At 39.6% G+C, this 23,880-nt stretch overlaps 1 protein-coding gene across 2 annotated transcripts in view; it reads right to left on the bottom strand.

Moving 5' to 3' along the window:
* Window positions 1–23,880, bottom strand: part of LOC131129542 (neurexin-3b-like) — a 340,697-nt gene that overhangs the window by 61,364 nt on the left and 255,453 nt on the right. For both annotated transcript variants that reach the window (XM_058073250.1, XM_058073334.1), the window contains one exon: window positions 20,170–20,351. In XM_058073250.1, coding sequence (XP_057929233.1) covers window positions 20,170–20,351 — 182 coding nt within the window. The remainder of the gene's footprint in view (window positions 1–20,169; window positions 20,352–23,880) is intronic.

Genomic DNA, 23,880 nt, shown 5'->3' with positions numbered 1-23,880 from the left:
ACAGGTAAAAATGTGCCGCATATATGTATAAAGCCCTCCATTTGTACACTTTTATGCTTTTATGCTTCACTGATAATGCCTTTTCATCAAGCATTGAGATTTCACACTTGGTTTGGCGGTCCTTGAAGGCACCATTGTTTGGAGTGGGAGAAGTGAGCCATGTGTGTAAAATAGAGATTTTTATGGGCTTATCAATTACTTGCAGTTTTTCACCATTCCCTGTTGGCGCCATTACATTAGTTGGACCGCTGCTTATGTCATCAGGAACATGTGCAGTATTTTTATGCATGTCCATTCTGGGTCAGGGACATATTTAGGATCCTGAATTACATGTGGTTTTTAGAGTCATATGAGTTTTCTTTTTTCATGCATTCATCCAATTAATCAAATCAGTGGAGGAGAGAATTGAAATGAACAATAAAATCACGGTCATACAATTTGTGCAGAAAGCAGGCGTATTCCCTGCATCAGTGATCCAAATTTAAGGCATTGGTGTGCTTTATTAAAGTGTATGAACGTATAGACAATGTTCTCCATCCCGTTTGTCTACTTCAAGGTGGTCAGAATTTAAAAGTTGCGGTGTCATAGCATTCGAAAACAGCACAATACAAGAAATGGAATCTGCGATCCTAAATCAAGACGCTTGAACACAACCCACCATTGCTAATAACACTGTTAAAAGTCTGATTCTAATTTTCTGCTACTATGAGAGAAAGAAGACTTAACTTCATATTTTTTTATTTTCCAGTTAATTTGGAGATGTTAATACATTAATGTATATTGTCCTGTCCTGTTAATCTTTCTTTGCATTTTTTACTCTGTTTTTACTCATTTTTTGAAGACTATTTTGAAAAGCACTATACAAATAAAATATTTTTTTTTAATAAAATACAGTAAAAATGTACAATATTTCACAAATAGTCGCAAATGGTGATTAATCACGATTAATTTTTAAACGGAGTAATCATGATTAATTTTAAAACGGCAATTAATCATGATTAGAATTTGGAATATTTTTTTTATATATTTTTTATTATTATATGAAATTTTAACAGTGTATTCATTTTAGCAGTGATGCTCAGCCACCGATTGCTGTCAAAAAAGCACCTCATGGACAAATGGTGATCACAATGGACAGCAGCTGTGGCTCGCACTATTGCAGCCGGTACAGATCCCTGTGTGCAGTGTTGTGTATCCCCCCCCCTTTCTTTCACATTGCACAGGTGTGCGGGGGCCAATCCCAAACAAACATGTCTGCCAATAAAAAAAAGGGGTGCAGTCAGAAATGATGGGGCCCCATGAGAAAAACAAAATATGTTGGGCCCTGACTTTTTCATAATTACATATTTTGCCAGGGGCCCTTGGAATTGTCTTAACTCCTGTCCTTTATAGTACTATAAACAAAGTCCTATGATACTCACCTGCATTGTAAAACATGGGACTGGCCTACTGTGTAATACAATTCTTAACTTTGTAGCCTCGCTGCTTCCCTCGGTTCTCTAGTATACTTCATCTATGAACACATGAATGCAGCAGCTTTCAGATCTCCTTTGGCGAGCGTTCAGACACCCAGCTGAGCAGCATACGCCATCGCTGTTTGCATGGTGCTCGTGCCAGCATGACGCCGGTCAGCGAGCCAGATCTCGCTTTTGCATGTATTCATTTTATTTTAATGAACAGCAGTCAAGTCAGTCATTTAACTCCCTGATGACTTGCTGTTTAAACCTTTACAGTCCAAGGTGTTTTTTGAAAGTAAGTACTTTTGTGTTTACCTTATTAAAAATGTAATTACAAAAAAAAACGACAAAATGTAATTTCTGGAAAATTACTTTGCTAAAAAAAAATTATGTTACAAGAATAAAGACAAAAGGAACATTTACAAGAAGAATGTTCAAATTGTTGGAAAATAAAAATGTTAAAAAATAAAGTCAAAATAATAGTTAAAAGAGGTGTATTCTAAGGAGAAAAAGTTAACTGAAGAAAAATGTCATGTCATTAGCATTGAGTTGAAATATACATTTTAAAGTTAAAATATTTATTATATTATATTATTTTATTAATATTAATACTATATTAAATGTTTTATTATTGGGAAATTACATTGGAGAACAATGTTAATTTTATAATATTAGGGGTATATATATATTATATATATAATTAATATATTAATAATATTAAGGGTTAAAAGTCAATATTACGAGAAGACTATTTCCAAAGAACAGTTTAATTTGAAATATTACATTTTTTTAAAACACACCAAATTTCATACTGATAATAGGCAATTTTAATTTTATTTTTTTAACCAATATCAAAGTCGAGACGCAGTTTTTCTTCTTGAAATATATATAAATAACTTCTTAGCATTTCTCCATGATTTGTTTTACAAAATATCAAAATTGGCCCTTGCATCCTTTCATTTTTGTGGAAAAGTTTGGACACCCCTGGCAGTTGAATCTTTTTTTTTTTGCTGTGCCTGCTTTGACTTGTAAGATTTAAACGTGAACAGAGCTTTTTTTTTTTTTTTCTTAAAAAGCGGTAGGCAAAGGTAACGTTCAAGAGCGGGTGACAAGATTTAGCTAGATAAGTCAACCTATCAGACGCCCTGCTGCGTCGCAGCATGACGCATCTCAGCAGCTGTCTAAATGTGGCACTTGTGCTTAAAGTGACTTCTGCGTATGTTCAAACTCTGAGAGGGGGGGGGGGAACAGAGAGGGCACGACAAAGAAACGGCATCAGCGTCCAAAAAGACAGACGGAGAGGAAAGAGCCATGAAATAAAGACATGAATAGCCAGCACCTATAATAGCTGAATAAACAGGAGGAAATGTAGGTCGCTCCGTCTCTTCAAATACAAGGAACATGGAGGCAAGCGGCCCATTTCTTGACTGCTTTGGACACTTTCAGGGCAAGCTGTCATCAAACTACATCTCCTCTAAACTTCCACTTATGTTCAAACTATGAGGCCTGTCTTGAAAAAAAAAAAAAAAGATTTTATTCATAGTTTTTGAAATAAGTCGTTTTCTATTCATTCTTCCCAGGCGTACTTGTCCTTCTCTGTCAGTTATTCTTCCAGATTATTTTTTCACTCGCCATCTCATAAAAAGAATTACTTGTCATGAAATTAATTGGCTCAAAAGTAATAAGGCACCAGGCTTTTTTTTTTTTTTAAGGCAATTTTCTTGTTCATAAAATGAAAGTGCTGGAAGATAAGTGTGTATCACGAGGCTGAGCAGATAACGCTCATTGCGGCACTGCTCACTCCCAGTTAACAAGGACGCCCACAGAGAGGAGGCATGAAATGTGGCTGATTGCAATGCTGGTAGATGTCAATGTCATTACAAATGCCATTAATGCTAAATCAGGCTCCGAGTGATTGATTGTGGCCACGCCGCACATGCAGGAGCGTAATCCTTGGTAAGCGTCTTAAAACCAAGATTGTTGAATAGGAATTTTTTTTTTTTTTTGCTTTAACTGGACTAGATTATTAATCGAGCATTAATCAAGGGACAGAAAAAAAAAATAACTAAATGGCTAAAGTTGGCTTTTTAGCTAATTCTAATGTCCAAAATAATTAATTGAGTTGAGCTTCCGATGCAATTAGGAACACAAATCAATGATTCATGTATTACCAGACACTTTTCACGAAATACTTCAATACTGCTTTGGAGACTTTGTGTCTGTAAGTAATGTGCAACTACAATGATATGATACCTGTGTGGATTGTGAAATTCAGTGTTGTGTTAGATATATTTCTAGCTCTGAGATAGTAGCCACTGTCTGTTTTAATTAAACTTTTGTTGTTAAAATTTCAAGAAACAATACAAGCAGTTGATGTTTGCTAAATACAAGGATGAAGAGTCTTGAACCAGTCATGATGTGCTATGTATATCACTATATTGACACTTACTATGGTACACATTATGTCATTGGATGGTCATATCACCTCGTACTTCAGTACGAGGTACATTATTTAAAAAAAAACAAAACAAAAAAAAACCTTAAACTTTATTATGGAAAGCAGGAAGTGAACAAATGTAACAGAGATTGTAAAAGTACCAGATGGAGGGGTAGGATTTAATAAGCTTTGCCTCTTCCTACTCCTACTCCTTCTCCGGGTACTCCGGTTTCCTCCCACATTCCAAAAACATGCTAGGTTAATTAGCGACTCCAAATTGTCCATAGGTATGAATGTGATTGTGAATGGCTGTTTGTCTAAATGTGCCCTGTGATTGGCTGGCCACCAGTCCAGGGTGTCTCGTTCGAAAACAGCTAGGATAGGCTCCATCATGTGATGATAAGCAGTAGAAAATGAATGAATAAATGAAAGAACACACTTTTTCCACATGCTTTTATAATTTTTTTCCAACTTGAACTTGTGAAAAAAATGAGGACGTTCCATCTACAACCCCATGGAGTGTACTAATGGAGCGACCCAATGTGTTCAGTATGCAGTACCTATCTAACCTATTCTATGTTGGCATACATTCATAATAGTTCAAAGTTTGGCCATGCATGGTCAGCGAGTAGAAAATGACAAATATATTGTCAGTGAGATGGTAGGCGGTTAGTTTTAAATGCCACAGCGACTCTACGGTCCATCCGAGGTCAACTTGTGTCATCGCTTCTCAAACATACTGCAGTAGACTCACCGTGCAGTAGAAACATTCGCTCTCACGGACAAAAGCAACTATTTGGCCGGGTTCAATTTCTGTCTCCAGCTACCTCAGCCATCTGGAAGATCAATAGGTAGTGCAGATCTCGCAACGCTGAAAAATAATCCCTGAAGATCACTTCTTGGTTGTACCAGACAGAACACTGACAAAGATGCTGTATCGACTCCTGTATGTGTTAGCATTTGTTTTGTTTTTTTTGAAGCTCAGGTAAGATACAAATGAAAATACATGGGGTTATGTCTATGTCAGAGAAGTCTAACAAACTTGATTGGTTGGAACCGTTGACTCTTTGACCTCAATCAATATAGCCAGATTGTGTCACACAGCAATAAAAACAATTGGGGTTCTACTCTCACATAGAATTACAAGCAAGAGTATATGGAATAACATAAATTATGTCTACAACCTCCCTATCTGCTTAGCACAGTAGAATACCGTTACGCCACTCTCTTACTTTCGCCCAAACTCCCTTTTCATCATCGTCATCTATCGCTAACGTTGTTTGGAAACAAGGTGCTGCTTCCACCCCTCCACCACATGCTGCAGAGGTGAGTTTATATCCGTCATAGAAAGAATCCTGCCGTCCCCTGAAGAGAGATTAGACACACAGCACCGATTTTGCCCCCCATGTCTGTTTTCCCACTCTATATATTCCCACTCTACGTAGCATGTCAGGGTGCCCTCTACTGAGCCGTGGCTGAGAACAGGTGATCATAGTCAGGAAGGAAGGGATAGCGAAAATCAGCCATTCGAGACACTGATGGACCTGCTTGACTGTTCAGCAGGACCACCAGGATTCATGATCGGGTTTTCATAGAAACTTATATCATATTCATTCATTCAATTTCTACCGCTAATCCTCACGAGGTGTGTGTGTGTGTGTGTGTGGGGGGGGGGGGGGGGGGGGTTTGCTGGAGCCTATCCCAGCTGTCTTTGACTTAAAGACGTCATTGATCCACAAGGGAAATTGCTGGGTTACAGTAGCTCAATTGCAGAAGTAAAAGACAAACAATCCAGTCTTTAGTTCCTCAACACCACTGGAGCTGTCCAGTGCTGATCTCAAGCCCAGATAAATAGCATCAGGGAAGCATGTAGTAATGTTCATTCATTCATTCATTTTCTACCGCTTATCCTCACGAGGGTCGTGGGGGTGCTGGAGCCTATCCCAGCTGTCTTAGGGCGAGAGGTGGGGTACACCCTGGACTGGTGGCCAGCCAATCACAGGGCACATTTAGACAAACAACCATTCACACTCACATTCATACCTATGGACAATTTGGAGTCGCCAATTAACCTAGCATGTTTTTGGAATGTGGGAGGAAACCGGAGTACCCGGAGAAAACCCACACATGCACGGGGAGTACATGCAAACTCCACACAGAGATGGTGGGATTGAACTTGGGTTTCCAAGCTGTGAGGTCTGTGCGCTAACCACTCGACCGCCGTGCAGGCCAGAATTATATAATATATACATATAATCCATATAGTAGCTATAGTCGAGGCCCTCTTTTAGCAGGGATTTGATTTGGGACACTTGGCTGGATTTTAGGATGCAGATATTGACTTAATCAAAACATTGCGGTCAAAATCAGATGTTGGGGTAGGAGCCTATATTCTTCCTCAAAGCAAAACATGTATTTGTTCTACAGTTGAAGTACAATAAATATGTTACAATACATTCAGAGCACAACCAGCAAGTTTTCATTGGTTGTTAAATGTTACAAGTTGATATTGACATCACAATAAAAAGTTAAATCATCAAAAAGTGCGACCGTTACAGGGTTTTTATTAGACTGATTAACAAATTCCATTGTCATGTCTCCATGTTTCAAAGGTTACAAACTCAGGCCCGTTTGTGCCTGATTCATTATCTAGATAATGAATTTCACTATTATGGAGTTCAAAAAGTTTGCCATCCCTTGAGTGGCAGCGTTGGTGCACAGACAACACTCCCTCGAAGGCTTTTCCTCTTTTTCCCGAGCGAAAGGCAAACGCAATGAGTCACAAGGGTCCTTGTTCGCTCCAAATGTCATTATTTGCTGTCCAGGCAGAAGCCTGCTGGAAAATGGCCAGTGCAAGTTGGAGCATTTCAACACTGCATAGAATCAACTTTTTATTTCCATCAAATGTAAATCATTGCATCATCTATATGGGAATTGTGTATTCAAGGACAACATGAAAAAGTCTTGGGTAGTTATTTAGGAGCGTTAATGCTAATGAGCTCTCCTACATGTACACTAATCCCTCATTTATCACAGTTAATTGGTTCCAGACCGTGATAAAAGATTTTCCGCAATATGGGATTCCTTATTTATAAATTGAATATGTGTAGAAAACGCGTTTTCAACCTTCTATAATTTTTCTTTTTTAACATTAGAGCCCTCTATACATGAAGTAACACCCCTATAGTCAACCTTTACAATTACTCACTATAGCAGGCAAAATAAGACATAACATTAAGGCGTGGGCAGCAATCATGAATTAGCAACATTAGCTTAGCTATGTGAGGTACAGTACTAATAGTTGATTATGCTACACAAATAAAACTAGCAAACTTACAGTTCCCATATCTGTATTATATCATATTAGGATTTATGTTAAGACATGTAGCAAAGCCTGATTTTTTTTATTATTTTTTAAATGCTTCCCTACTGTACTGATAACCTAGTCAAAAAACAAAACAAAAAAAACCTTAAACTGTATTATGGAAAGCAGGAAGTGAACAAATGTAACAGTTACTGACTGTAAAAGTACCAGATGGAGGGGTAGGATTTAATAAGCTTTGCTTCTTCCTACTCCTTTTGGACATGTGGAACTGTGAACTGATTATGTGATGCATTCAATTGTAATCTGATGCATGTTCAAATGAAATTAAACCATTACCATTACCATTACCATTATCATTAAAATGTAAATTTTGCATTATAAGAGGCCTTTGGAAAACAATGCACACCTGCCATTAGACAACAATTTGGCTATGTTAGCCAAATTTCCACTTTCTGCACAATTCTTTGTCACCGATGATTAAAATAACGAAATAAAATTACAGACTTTTGAGCATGAAATTGCATCATCCAACCAACCCACGCTGTCATACACAATGTCAGCGAAGAAAAGGTCACAGCCCCTTTGGTTAACTCAGGCGCCCAATTGGGTAGAATGATATTAAAGGGCCTTGACCGCAACCGGAGCCATCCATGCTCTTTGACCTGACAGGAAATGTACATATATGTGCATATATTGTGTGCTAGGACATACACAGGAGGCTTTGCGGACTTGCTGTCAAAAATAGAAACCACATTTTTTTTTTCTACAGTAAGCGAGCCAGAGAGAAAAGGAGAGAGAGTGAGAGAGAGGAAATGGCTTACGGCAGCGGAGGAGAAGAACAAGAGATGCAAAGATAGAAGACTTGGCTGTCACGTCCTTGCCATCTGCCCTGCTGGCTGCCCAGAACGTTTGAGGATCAATAAAGTCAGACATATTCTATAACCATCTGTGATTCTTGTCCTTCAGATCATTCTATATCATCGGCATTCAGTAGAAAATATCTTTTAGCCATATAGCTAGCTTTTTTTGATGATCCCTGCCGTATGAAAGAGTTTTTTTTTGTCTTGTGGACAATAGAGCTCTGTCAATAGCAGAAGGATTGGGTCAGCAACACAAAGTGCAGAGGCGCTCTCTTTCACATTCACCTTTCATCTCTGATGGATCCACGCATTCACATTTCCTCCTCGAACTTTTTAACCACGAAAGAAAAAGAAAAAAAAAATCAACTTCCAGAATCTTTTTCCCCAACCAGCAGGAGCTTAATCTTCCGTGAATGCATTTGCAGTGTGTACATATGTGCATAATGTGTGTGTTTGGAGGGGAGACAATCTGGCACACTGTTGATGCTGGGAAATGCATTTTTTGGCCTCTTTCTGCTAGATTTATTTCCTAATGCTGACATTTATCACTTGAGCGGGCCCAAAATGCATCTCGTCATTTTTGTTGTAGAGAATCCAATAGGGAGTCAATTTGCTAAAATATGAGGATATAAGGTGAGATGGCACCTTGTCATGTATATTGTTTCATTAATGCTAGCCATAAAAATGTATATTAATACCAACACAAACCAACAAATGCATCCCTCACTTACAATGCAACTAATGCTAAGAGTCCACTGGGCCGGAGCCAGTTGGTGCCAGTTCGTGCCAATGCAATTTGCTGTGGTGCCTAGTGTCACCAATAATGTGCCTAGTGGTGTGCAGTGGCTCAAACTGCCCCGTAATGGTGACAAAAACTGAGCAAGAAAATTTCAAAATATTAAAAATGTAAAAATAGTGCCAATTGCTTGATGCATGTGTCCACCTAGTGGACCCCAATGTCGACTGGAATCAGTTGAATGTAATGGCATTGCGCCAATGATGCTAAGAGTCCACTGGGCCGGCGCCAGTTGGAGCCAGTTCACGCCAATGCAATTTGCTGTGGTGCCTAGTGTCACCAATAAGGTGCCTGGTGGCATGCAGTGGCTCAAACTGCCTCCCAACTGGCTCGTGGTGGCCCGTAATGGCGGCAAAAATTTAGTTTAGTGGCAAGAAAATTTCAAAATGTTTAAAATCTTTGTTGCGCCAATTGCTTGATGCAATTGTGTCCACCAAGTGGAACCAAATGTCGACTGGAACCACTGGAATGTAATGGCGATGCTCCAATAATGCTAGGATTCCACTGGGCCGGCGCCAGTTGGTGCCAGTTCACGCTTATGCAATTTGCTGTGGAGCCTAGTGTCACCAATAAGGTGCCTAGTGGCGTGCAGTGGCTCAAACTGCCTCCCAGTTGGCTTGTGGTGGCCCGTTAAAAAAAATAATAAAATCTTCGGAACCAAATATCGCAAACAACTCTCCTATTGGAATCCACTGGAATGTAATGGCGTTGCAATAATGACGCTAAGAGTCCACTGGGCTGGCGCCAATTGGAGCCAGTTCATGCCAATGCAATTTGCTGTGGCACCTAGTGTCACCAATAAGGTGCCTAGTGGCGTGTAGTGGCTCAAACTTAAACTGCCTCCCAACTGGCTCGTGGTGGCCCGAAAAAAAATAAATAAATCTTTGTCGTGCCAATTGCTTGATGCAAGTGGAAACAAATATCGCAAACAATCCTCCTATTGGAATCCACTGGAATGTAATGGCATTGCGCCAATGATGCTAGGAGTCCAATTGGGCCGGCGCCAATTGTTGCCAGTTCGTGTCAAAGATTATGTGATTGGCGTGTAGTGGCTTGCTGGGGCGCTGAATAATGGTAGCATGGCAACATGCCGAGCGGACATTAATTTGGAACAAACTGGCACCAACTGGCGCTGGCCCAGTGGACTACGAGCATAACAAGTAACAGTAGGTGGGTTTGAATGGGGTAGGGACCAATGCGCATGTAACTCCATGCAAAGAGTGGAACCCTACTGTAAATCGGTTCTAGTGTGAAAGCAAATTGTTGAAGAACTGTGGTGAAGTACACAAACCTATTGGTCGATCAGCTGCTATAGTATTGTTTAATCGTGGGATTCACATCAAGCAATGAAGCCATGACAAGACAAGCGTCCCTCGGAGGGGTGAGTGTCGAGGAGCAATGCAAGGAGGCGCCGGCACAGTGTTCATTTTCCCTCACTTTATTTTTTTATTTATTTGAATCTATGAAATATACATGAGCGAGGCAAGGGCTAAGGCCACAAAAGCACAGGGATGCATTGCATTAAGAGCACTGCTTGTCCGACTTGAGTAGTTATTACTCGGTGTTACTGGAAAGGGTATGCGGTGTGTATTTTGGTTTGTGTGGATATGCCACATAAACTATTCTCCCCTGAGGTACCTGTATTTGACATTGATTGACAGAACTGATGTCCCAGAACAGCCTTTGGATCATGTTTGGAATGTCAGTGCCAGTGTACTGTGGTGTGAGAATTTCTTGGCGCCTGTGGATGCCAACCCATGGGTGGTGTGTACGGCGAGAGAAAAAAAAAAAAAAAAAAGTGCTACATATGTTTTTGTGTATCCATGCATGAGCTGGCTGAGAAAATACAAGACGCAAAAAAGGTTTTCTGTGTAATGTGCGTTTAAGTGTGCGAGTGTATCTTTTTTAATTCACTCCAAAGTGAAAGCACTTGACACGGATGGTAAATATTAATGGCAACATCTTTCCATTATTATTCCCCCAACTCATAAAAGTTGCTAACACTCACAAGTTCACTTTTAACTGTTTTCCTAAAGCTTGCATGCCAGCTTCCCCAGTTAAAATCATCAAATGAACTGGGTGAGAAAATGTCATAAAGAACACCTTTAAGAATTAGCTAGAGCATATGGTGTTTCAATCAGCCTTTAAACACAGACACTTAATTTTTATAGTCTTCCTGGACAAGCTTCAAACACTGAGATACAAAGGTATAGATTCAAGGGGATTGTACAAAGTGAAACCGAAACAGGTGGCGTCTCACTGTGGATGTGAACGAAATTGCTCTGTTCAGCTATCGGTGCTCATTAGCCACGTATACATGGACCCAAATATTCCAATTGCATTCGGTTTATTTGCCGAAACGGAAAGAATGTAACCTTTGTATACACCTCATTCCGAAAGAAAAGTGCCAATCCGAATGAATATATAATCAGATTCCCAGGGGTGGACTATTCCTTTCTCCAATCCGATTGAGGTATCTTGTACCCGCTCAAATGGAAAGTTGTCAGACTGCGTTCTTCTTCGTGGTGTTTTTCTTCTTCTGTTGTTTATTGGCGGTTGGCAAGCAGCTTTCGGTGTACATTAGCGCCATCTGTGAAACAGAATCTAAACCCTTCTATACGCCATTCATAAGTCCAGAAAATATATACGTATCTATATTATAAAATATTAGCAAGATTGAATTTGATCTTTTCCTGTTGAAATTTATCCCGGGTGCGTTCTTTCAGCGCATGCTCAGATATGACGTAACACGCAGCGCCAGACGTTCTTCGGTTTTAAAAATGGAGGCGAGCAATCGGCACTTGACTGCTGTGGAAACTTTGTTTTTGAAAACTCCAAACTAAATTTCAAGACTGGACGGACGAAAAACTGTCAATACGGAGTTATTCCAACAAGTGAAAGAAAATTTATAAATAAAATGAATTGTGCAATTTACTGTTTACGCTGTACATTATGTTGTTCATATTGGGTGTCATCTATTTATTCTTTATATTATTATTATTTATGATTATTTATCTTCTTTTGTCGCTGGTATTATTCGGGAGCCAGGCAACGACATTTTGTTGGCAATTTCACTGCTGTGTTTTTGTGCAATGACAATAAAATAAGTCTATCTACCTAAAAACTCGCAGAAGTGGTTATCACATGATGTTGATGTTTACGTTTTACTGGGCATGCCCCATTGACTATTCTGTTTAATTATAGCGCCACATGTAGACAAGAGATTGGAATATTCCTTTCCATGTATAACATTGTTTTCTGCGTTCTTCACGTTCTTTGATTTAAAAAAATGGAGGCGAGCTATCGGCACTGGACTGCTGTGGAAACTTTATTTTCGAAAACTCCAAACTAAATTTCAAGACTGGACGAAGGAAAAACTGGCAATACCGAGTTATTCCAACAAGTGAAAGAAAATTAATAAATAAAATAAATTGTGCAATTTACCGTTTACGCTGTACATTATGTTGCCATCTATTTATTCTTCATATTATTATTATTTATGATTATTTATCTTCTTTTGTCGCTGGTATTATACGGGAGCCAGGCAACGACATTTTGTTAGCAATTTCACTGCTGTTTTTGTGGAATGACAATAAAGGAAGTCTATTTATCTATCTAAAAACTTGCGGAAGTCGGTATCATGTGATATTGATGTTTACGTTTTACTGCGCATGCCCCATTGACTATTCTGTTTGTAGACAGGAGATTGGAATATTACTTTCCATGTATACCAAGTTTTCGGAAAAGTCAATCGGAAAGAGGAAAAACTCCTCATGTAAACGTGGCTAATGTCTGGTTAACGGTCCAATTAGACATCACAATCCATACGATAGAAGCCTTTCATTTACTGTAGGTTTGCCTCATAAAATGACAAATGTCATCCCTTATGATTCAGTTAACTTTAGCTGATTGTAAAAAGGCATTACTATCAAATGATCCTCCGCGGGGGACTGTGTGACATACTGACCTCATCAGCAGTAAACAACAAGACTAGCGTAGTCAGCAATCCTGTCCTATGTAATTGCTTTTTTGTTACTTTTAACAAACAACACGAGACAACAAGAGAATAGTGTAGCTGTCAGAATTCCAAAAACGGTGACGACTGGCACCTGGATTTGAAAACAGCCGTGGGGGTATATGCTCCCAGCTTTATTTCCTTTAGGCGAATTGAATAACAATAGGCAGATAAGGTGTGAATCAAAACCGTCAAGCGAAACGATGGTAAAGGTCAGGTTCCACATACGTCTGACGTATAAAAGAGTCAGACAGGAAATACATACCGCTGGAAAAAAATGGAGTTAAGAAATGAATGATACATTTTGCATTAACCTGAAGTGTGCAAACTTATGGCTCAAGACGTCTCCAACATTTACCATCCAAAATAGCACTTGTTGCACATTGCTAGTCCATGACTAACATTGAAATATCCCTCTTGAATATGGCTCAGGTTGTATGGATATAAATGCCTTTATCAGTTCTGCTTACTGTCCTTACCAGTCGTGCATTGAATACTTATCCGCAATCTATAAATGTATAAAAACAAAACAAAAAAAAAAACACCAGCCTAGGTATTTTATCGAGGAAATGACTTTCTCCTCAATAAAAAAAAAAGAGCCAGCATATGAAACGTGATACCGGTGGTGCCTTTTCTCGTAAGGAGGGATAATACAGTACATCAATAAAACACTGAAGCCCTCCGTGTATACTGCATGTGATTGACAGTCTTTGAATTCTATCATGCAAAGTGTGCAAAAAAAAAAAGAAAAACAGGAGCTGGTGATTGAACAAATCGATAATGAGCTTGCAGCAGGAGAGTTTTTTTTTTTGTCATTTGAACCGATTTAGGAACACTTGTATTGGGAACGGAGGAGCCATGTTTGCTTCTGGTGGTTCAGCATTAAAAGTCACTGAACTTCACACAGAGCTCACTGTTGATAAATGAAATGTTGTACTTGCAATTATAGCGAGACAGACGACACGGAACGTCTGATAGTTCACAGTGAGTTTGAATTGGTGCTGTTTAGCTGGATAATGTGCATTTCAAATTATAGCAAATAAACAGTTATGCAAATAAAGACGTCTTAGCTGCCTACAGGCAAGCAACTTCATCCTTCATTAGAGCATTTGTGGATATTATTCATCTGCTTTCCAGAGGTCCGGTTAGGGATGGGCTACCGGCCGTTGAGAACATGTTTCCTGAATTTTATTCCTGGGAATATTTCACAGATGATTCCCTTATCAATTCATGTGGGCATGAATGACAAAGTCATTTCCCAGTGACCACCACAAACGAGCATTTCACAAGAAAGACAATGACAACAGGTCAACTTGCAAAGTGGATATCAGTAAATACTACTACAAATATTTGCAAACAGATTGCGGTAATTTAGAATGAATAGCCACGTATACATGAACCCAAATATTCCAATTCCATTTTTTTTTTATTATTTTTTATTTTTTTATATTATATATTTGTTTATTATTAATGGAAAGAATGTAACCTTTGTATACACCTCATTCCGAAAGAAAAGTGCCATTCCGAATGAATATATAATCGGATTCCCAGGGGTGGAATATTCCTTTCCCCAATCCGATTGAGGTATCTTGTACCCGCTCAAACGGAAAGTTGTCAGACTGCGTTCTTCTTCGTGGTGTTTTTCTTCTTCTGTTGTTTATTGGCGGTTGACAAGCAGCTTTCGTGTGCATTAGCGCCATCTGTGGAACAGAATCTAAACCCTTCTATACGCCATTCACAAGTCCAGTTTTATTATAAAAAGAAAATACATATCTATATAAAACATGTGCCGAGATTAATTATAAAATATTAGCAAGATTGAACTTTATCTTTTCCTGTTCCCGGGTGCGTTCTTTCAGCGAATGCTGAGATATGACGTAACACGCAGCTCCAGACGTTCTTCGATTAAAAAAAAAAAGGAAGGCGAGCAATCGGCACTGGACTGCTGCGGAAAGTTTGTTTTTGATTCAAACTAAATTTCAAGACTGGACAAAGGAAAAACTGGCAATACGGAGTTATTCCAACAAGTGAAAGAAAAACTCGAGGAAGTCGATATCACGTGATGTTGGTGTTTACGCTTTACTGCGTATGCCCCATTGACTATTCTGGTTGATTATAGGGGCGCATGTAGACACGCGATTGGAATATTCCTTTCCATGTATACCATTGCTTTCGGAAAGGTAATTCGTAAAGATTCCGTTCGGAAAGAGAAAAACCCCTCATGTAAACGTGGCTATTGAAAATGCAATATTAATTCAAAGTTATCGCATGCAGTCTAGCTGTATTTTTTTCAGGGTGAAACAATAGTACTCATCTCTGTACCCGCTCCCTCAGTGACACACTTGCACCTTAAAAGGGCCCACACCCCGCAGTCAAGAGGGGTAGGGTGAGTGGTCGGTCCCTCATTTGCATGAGACAGGTGGCCACTTTTGGCTCCGGTGGCGGCGGCACTCGACAAAATTGGATCTGATCGTTTACTGTTTTACTGTGGCTGTTATGAAAAGTTCATTGAAACAATAAACTTCAGAATGATTATCTGGCGTCAAAACAGAAACACATCAATAATGTATTTTGTGCATTACTAATACATTATTAATGTATTCATGCAAAATAAGAGCCAATAAAATCATGGGTATTATATGCTACCATGGAAACAGACATCATTTTAGAAGCCACCTGCTTTGTCATTTGTAGATGATGATGAGGCAATTAAGCTATTATGAATACAAAGTACTGCATAATTAGAAGATATCATAGCCAAACCAATGTATAGTACAATAATAACAATAATAATAATAATGATAAATGGCTGCATGGCGGAAAGTGGTTAGCACACAGGCCTCACAGCTACAAAACGCGGGTTCAATTCCACCCTTGGCCATCTCTGTGTGGAGTTTGCATGTTCTCCCCGTGCATGCGTGGGTTTTCTCCGGGTACCCCGGTTTCCTCCCACATTCCAAAAACATGCTAGGTTAATTAGCGACTCCAAATTGTCCATAGGTATGAATGTGAGTGTGAATGGTTGTTTGTCTATATGTGCCCTGTGATTGGCTGGCCATCAGTCCAGTGTGTACCACCCTGCCTCTTGACCCGAAGACAGCTGGGATAGGCTCCAGCACCACCGCGACAGTTGTGAGGATATAGTGGTTTTATTCAGCCAATTTCAGTTGAAACCCACGCATGCACAGGAATAACATGCAAACTCCACACAGAGGTGGCCGAGGGTGGAATTGAACCCAGGTCTCCTAGCTGTGAGGCCTTTCCGCCTTGCACAGCCTGATCTAACATCATTTAAAAGGTATTTTTAAAAATGCTGTATAAAACATGGCGCAACCAGTCCAAGGTGTACCCCGCCTCTCACTCAAAGACAGCTGGGATAGGCTCCAGCACCCCCGCAACCGTCGTGAGGATAAGCGGTAGAAAATGAATGAATGAATGCACCCAAAGCACTTCACAATAATAGTAGTAATGGTGCTAGTAATCTACACATGGGGGTCGTCTGACCGCGCCTTCGGCCTCTCTGACCACCACCACGCATTCATACACCAGTGTGGGCAGCACTGGAAGCAAGCTGGGTAAAGTGTCTTACCCAGGGACATAATGATAGTGACTGAGTGGAGGTGTAGCAATATTACTTACTGCTAAAGTAGGTTGCAATGACAACGAGAGAACACTATTCCCCTTACAGGCCACAATACCATCAAAAACATTATTACAAGCAATAATAAAAATAGGTAAAAATGTCATATTGTTTACATAAAGAGCGACTCAGATCGTTTTCCTTGACACATCGCTTATTTTGATCAACTACAACATCAAAGAAAAAGCAGTAACGGCAGCGGTGGCGCAATGTCACGCTAATCTCTGCAAATTACCCACTAAATTGCCTCTTAGATCTCAAACCGGCTGCGCTGACGTTTTTAAGCAGTCAAACATAAACAGTACAATCAAGGTTTTAATTTGCAGCTGCCAAACAGGCTGGAAGCTCGAAAGAAAAAGAAAGACATCATGAAGAAAGCAAAAGACGGGATCAAGAAGGCTGACAGCGAGCGTGTTTCTTTGCATTCTGTTTATATTATGTTTATGTATAGTATATTTCTGTATTTCCAGGCAAATAATGCTCATGCTCTCTTGGGGAAAGTGTTATTTAAAAAAGCTGATAAATGAATTTAGGATGAATGGTAATGGTATTGGTTTTATTTCATTTGAACATGCAGATTGCATCAGATTACAATTGAGTGCATCCCATAATCAGTTCACAGTTCCACATGTCCAAAAGGAGTAGGAAGAAGCAAAGCTTATTAAATCCTACCCCTCCATCTGGTACTTTTACAATCAGTAACTGTTACATTTGTTCACTTCCTGCTTTCCTAATATGGTTTAAGGTTTTTTTTTTCAATTTTTTAAATTTTTATTTTTTTTTATTTTTTTGTCCTGTACCGAAGTACGAGGTGATATGACCATACAATGACATAATGGGTATGGTACCCATTATGTTATATTAGAGAAGTATTGGATGACATTTTTAGGTAATTGGTTATTTTTAGCCTTGTGCATTGCTTTATTTTATTTTATTTTTTATTTTAGCTGTTTGAAGATGAACTATATCAGCGAGTTTACATATTTGTGATTTTAGAAATAAGGAGTATGTTCTCTGTAGGCGGCATTATGAATGATCCTTACTGACCTTTTTTTGCAGTACATTTAGCTTTTATAGTTATTAGCCCATATTTCCACAAAATAAGTAAGATATGGTCGAACCAATGAGAATAAATGTTGCTTTGTTGGCAACATGAAGCTAAAATACAGGTGAACTTTTCTAACATACTGTGTTGTAAATGTGCGAGTACCCGTTTTTTTTTTTTTTTTTTTTGCACAGGCTGATTCTCTAGTAACGACCTGATGATTGCAACGTCAAAGGTAATGGCCTCAGGGCTGACGAGACCTTTAATAGGACCTGTTGTCAAAATTAACAGGCCTATAACCTTTCCCTTCACATTCATTATAAGACAACATCGACAGCCAGGACCTGATGTCTTTCATTAGACCTTATCGTTGAATGACATTTCCCTGAAGTTTTGTCAATGTCAGCTTTTATTGCCCATAATGTTTCCTCCGTGCTTGGATTTTTTTTTGTTTTTTTTTTTCCACATGTGGATGTGTACACCTCTGACTGAGTGAGTTGATGTGATGTCTTTAAAAAGGAGGATTAAAAATTCATTTACTTCCCACTCTCTTTTAGCAGCTTTGTACAATTACACAGTAGGTTAAAAACTTCATTTCCTCTCTTACCTGTGCATCACACACACACACACACACACACACACACATTTTTATCTGTCATCTTTGAAGAGCAGATGGCTGCTTCCTGGCACCACATGGCCAACACTCAAGAGATGAGGCGAGCTCTTTAAGGAGAAAATTACTTTCAGTCTGCTGTAGAAAACGTCAGCTCCTGCCTTTTTATTTATTTATTTATTTATCTACTTTTTTTTTTCCACGGCGTCAGCAACAGCCCGAGCACCCTCGACTAACCCCGACCACAAACAACACCCGCCGCGTGGCACCGTGATTGGACAACTCGCCATTTATCTTCAGTAGCTGCTGCTGATGATTATGTAAATACGTTACGCCTGAATGAGCAAGTCAAACACAAGGTCGTAAAGTGAGATTATTAAAAGGCCGTGCAATCAACAAGCTCTTGCTTAAAACCCAGGCTTTCCCATTTTATGTCATGTCCTCCCCAACATGTGGGCGGGTGCTGCAGATATATGGACATCCATATTAATTATGCACACTGGGAGTCAGTGTGAGTGTGGTGGAGACAAGGAATAGGAGTGCGAGCAGAAACTTTTGCCACTTTCTGACTTTGAGAGAGCGTAATACGGCAAGGAAAACAGGGACCGACTAGACTTCTGAACCAGAAACGGGACGAGAAGGAGGATAGAATGATCCCTACTTACTCTACGTCCTCTACAACCTTGGTCAGTGGCATGGATTAGATGCAGTGATGGGAATAACGGTGTTTAAAATAACGGTGTTACTAACTTTCTTCAGTAACGAGTAATCTAATCTAACATAAGGTGGCCAGAAATATTTCAATATTGAACAAAGCAAAATTTGTTCTCAATCAGAAATCACTCCACACTCTTTATTGCTCTCTGGTTCTACCATATCTTACTTATTGTGTGGAAATATGGGCTAATAACTATAAAAGCAATCTTCACTCGCTAAATGTACTGCAAAAAAAGGTCAGTAAGGATAATTCATAATGCCGCCTACAGAGAACATACTAACTCCTTATTTCTAAAATCACAAATACTTCAACTTGCTATTATAGTTCATCTTCAAACAGCTAAAATAATGCATAAGGCTAAAAATAACCAATTAGCTAAAAATGTCATCCAGTACTTCTCTACAAGAGAGGAGAAATATGATCTCAGGGAAGAACTACATTTGAAACACTTCTATGCTAGGACTACGTTAAAAAGCCATAGCATTTCAGTATGTGGAATCAAACTATGGAATGGATTGAGTAAGGAAATCATGAGCCAATTCAAGAAACAATACAAGCAGTTGATGTTTGCTAAATACAAGGATGAAGAGTCTTGAACCAGTCATGATGTGCTATATATATCACTATATTGACACTTACTATGGTACCCATTATGTCATTGGATGCTCATATCACCTCGTACTTTGGTACGTGACAAAAATAAAAAAAAATAAAAAAAAGAAAGCAGGAAGTGAACAAATGTAACAGTTACTGATTGTAAAAGTACCAGATGGAGGGGTAGGATTTAATAAGCTTTGCTTCTTCCTACTCCTTTTGGACATGTGGAACTGTGAACTGATTATGTGATGCATTCAATTGTAATCTGATGCATGTTCAAATGAAATAAAACCATTACCATTAAGTTAAGCATAATACAGTTATTACCATTTTCGACACCCTGTTACTGCATGTTACTGAAGCCGCCTAAAAATACATCACCGACTTCATAAGGTGAGATAACCACATAAGCAATGAGGATTGGCTCAGGTTTTAGTAAAATTGTGTCCTCAGCCAATCAGAGAACTTGAGGGGGTGGGTGTTTAGCGCACGTCCAAAGTGCAATATCAAGAGGGGCAAAAGTTACTTTTCCTGGTAACTAGTTACTTTTTTAGTTCAGTAACTCAGTTACTTTTTTTGAGAACTAGTAACTATAACTAATTACTTTTTTAAAGTAACGTGCCCAACATGGATTATAGATGCGAGTTGAGTATCATTTGTACTTACAATGTGGAGCATGATGTAGTCGCCCAGGCGGGGGGCACTGTCGATGCGAACCAGGATGCCGTCTTTGATGGTCGTGCTGAAGCCGACTGCCAATCTGTCTGTCCGTGTGCTGGGCCTTTCGTTATTGGGCCACGTGTAGGTGATCAGACCTCCTCCTTTACCGAAAATGTAGGTGGTGCCAGCTGTGGAAAACAAGTGAAATAATCAGAACTTTTTGTTGGGGAGAATCATCATTCAATGGCAAAATTTTTGTGTTATAGCTAATTGAATTCTTCTCCGTCTTTGGCTTCATCCGTATGACCTATCCGGACCTGAAATATAGCCCCTCCCTAGGGAATAACAGCCACTGTTGCCAGAACCGGATAAGCCTCCCAATCCTCATGTATTACATATGAGATCTGCAAGTCAAGAACAAGTACTGACAAGAAAGAAGAGAAGGGGGAAGAGGCAGTAAAAATCGACAAACCTTTGTTTGCTTTAGTTGCCAGATGTACTATACCGTTTAAAACAACTCCCTGGAACATTGTAGAAGGGGAGGAGGACACTGACCAGAACAACTTTTTATCAGGTACACGGATCAATTGATGCTTTCACTTGCATTCCAAAAAAAAAAAAAAAAACATTTTTGCTTTTGTAGAATGTTCTGAAGGTGCATCAAACAAAGTGCTGAATCCTCGAGTCGCATAGTTTTAAATTAAAGGCATCATCTTATCAAAAGATGAAAGACATTGGACCTACAGCGGACAAAGTTGAGAGCGAATCAATATGTGATGAAACAAGCCACTTATGGCCGAGAGCCACTGGCACACCAATTGGCACACCAAAACAACATTTACACTGGGCGCTAAAAACACAAACACTTGAAACCAGTTCCCTTATAGAAATGCACACATGCACGTCTTCAACCCAGACCTAACTTTACATGTACAGTATGTCACAACAGTCATGATGTACCAACACCAAATATATAATGGTCTGCCAATTTATTATTTATACCAATATCAACTAATACCAATTTAGGCACCAGTTCCATGACACAAAATCCAGTGTTTATAGGTTTAAAACTGTTTTAAAACTGATATTGGTTTGTGTCATAAGTAGGGGGTGTCATAACATGGGTTGATGAGAACAAGATGAGGCTTTTAAGAAAAGTATGAAAAAATGTATATATATACATATATATATATTGCAATAAATTAATTGTTCATTGTTATGTTACACTCTTCTGCACTCCAGTGGTCCCACTGGAAAAAAAAAAAAGACTGCATGACTGACAAAAGGGCTCACCCTGTTCATGCTGTTGCTCTGTGGAACAAGGTGCTGAAACCAATGCACAGAGTGAACTCTCTTCCTGTGTGTTTGGAGGCGGGTGAGGAAAACAGACCCACATGCATTTGGCAATGCATTGGGGCTGGAACATGATGGGAGTTAATTTTGATTTATGTATAGTGACTAATTAAACTATTTTATTTTTTGTAATAGTTTATAATTATTATTATTTTTTATTATAATTAATTATTTATTTTTAATTAATTATATAATTAATTATTATTTTTAATTAATTATATAATTAATTCTAATTAATTAATGATAATTATTATTTTTAATTAATTTATTTATCATTTATAATAATTTTATAGTGTCTGGTGCCCACAAGGCAGTTTCTTTCTTAATAAGAAATCTTAAAATCACATTTTAAGGTTTTGTGACAAGTGTGCAGGATTAGGTCATGTTTCCCAACTTTGTTTAACAACAGAATATGAAGTTATGGCTATTGGTTTAATTTCATACAGTGGTGAACATATGTGCGTGCACCTTATAATATGAACTGTGGCGGGTTGTTACAAATAAATGAATGTACGTGAAACGGATACTTTTGGGGCTCCGCCTGAATGGCGATCACATGTGAAGCCTTAGCAAAAAAAAAAAACACACTAAATTAAGACGTTTATGTTAGTCCTTGCATCAATAATTTTATTCCACCTCATCCTCTGTCTAACCCTCACTGCTCCACTCCTTTCCAAGTCACCTAAACATCTGCTTCTGCCTTGTGATGGCTGCCCAGCTGTCTCACTTTTACCCCCATGAAGCAGCCAACAGTCTGCTCTGTGGTCCGTAACCCCCCCCCCCCCTCCCCCCCCCGGAGACGCCACCAACATATGGACAAGCGAAAGTAATGCGAGCGAGAGGCTCTAACCACCAGATGAGTGTGACTGTTTGCCCGCAGACACGCAAACAGGTCGGGATTTTGCAAACCTCAGGTGTCAGAAATGCAAATTGTGAGCTTATGTCGTCTTTGCTGCAAGAGAAATGTCCTCGGTGTCAGCCGCAGCGGGCTTCAAACAACTGTTTGCTTGCATATAAGTAAACTACACAAGGCTTGCAGACACCTCTTTAGGAAATGTAAGCGCTATTCCTGATATACTATAAATATTCTCTCAAAGGCTTTGCTGTAATCAATGCTGATGTTTACTTTGCGTCTCACCTGCTTAAAATACAACATTCCCTCCATGCTGAAAAACACTGACTGATGCCACAAGGATGCAGAAAATCAGCCTGCGGTTATATTGCGCTGGATCTATTGCCCTCACTGTCTGGTTGCCTCAAATTTCTTCTTGCCAAAAGAGTTTCGGCAGAACTACTGCCAGCAAACTTCGCCAATCGCATCTAACACATACCCAATCTTTTCTGGAGGGGATGACAATGACGAGCGGCAACGATACAAGCACCCCGGGGAGCCAATTATCACATCGAGGAGATTTGCTTAGTCTTTCTGGAGGACAATGAACGGCCTGAAACACACACAGGAAGTCACACACAAACACAGTGACGCACGCAGACGAGACGAGGCGAGGGCTAGGCGATGCGAGGCAGGCGGTTGGCGACACAAATGCACATCGTGGTGCGAGAGCATTAAAAATGCAATCGCACGCAAATGCGCTCGGGAGATGATGCCCTCTCACATACAATCAGAGTGGGTGATTATGTGCGCAAGTATGGAGATGGTTTAATCCCAGATCGGGAAAATGTGGCAACTTTGCTTTCTGCTCAGACTATTTTCCACTCAACAGTATCATGATATCATGAGTATCATGACTGTGGAGGACAGTGTTTCCAAAACATTGGGGATCAGGATCCAAAATATGTCCCCCCATCCCCAAATAGTACACCCTGGACTGGTTGCCAGCCAATCACAGGGCACATATAGACAAACAACCATTCACACTCGCATTCATACCTATGGACAATTTGGAGTCACCAATTAACCTAGCATGTTTTTGGAATGTGGGAGGAAACCGGAGTACCCGGAGAAAACCCACACATGTACGCATTTACATTGGGACACTATAGACAGATTCCAGCCTGGGAATTTATGAATTATCTTTATTACATGGATGGGTTATTTGTTAACAGAACGCTAAATAAATCTGTTGCCTTTCGAGTCCCCGGAAAAAAACCCACGCATGCACGGGGAGAACATGCAAACTCCACACAGAGATGGCCGAGAGTGGAATCAAACTCGGGTCTCCTAGCTGTGCGACCTGCGCGCTAACCACTTTGCCTACCATGCAGCTAAAAGTGTGTTCTTGTTCAACAAAAAATAATTTTAAATTGTCTGATAATACAGGCTGCATGACGAGCAAGTGGTTAGCACGCAGGCCTCACAGCTAGGAGACCCGAGTTCAATTCCACCCTCGGCCATCTCTGTGT

The sequence above is a fragment of the Doryrhamphus excisus genome, chromosome 1 (genome assembly GCF_030265055.1).
Source record: "Doryrhamphus excisus isolate RoL2022-K1 chromosome 1, RoL_Dexc_1.0, whole genome shotgun sequence".
Taxonomy (NCBI): domain Eukaryota; kingdom Metazoa; phylum Chordata; class Actinopteri; order Syngnathiformes; family Syngnathidae; genus Doryrhamphus; species Doryrhamphus excisus.
Note: the sequence above shows the minus strand (reverse complement) of the source record. Positions and strands in the feature narration are given on the sequence as shown.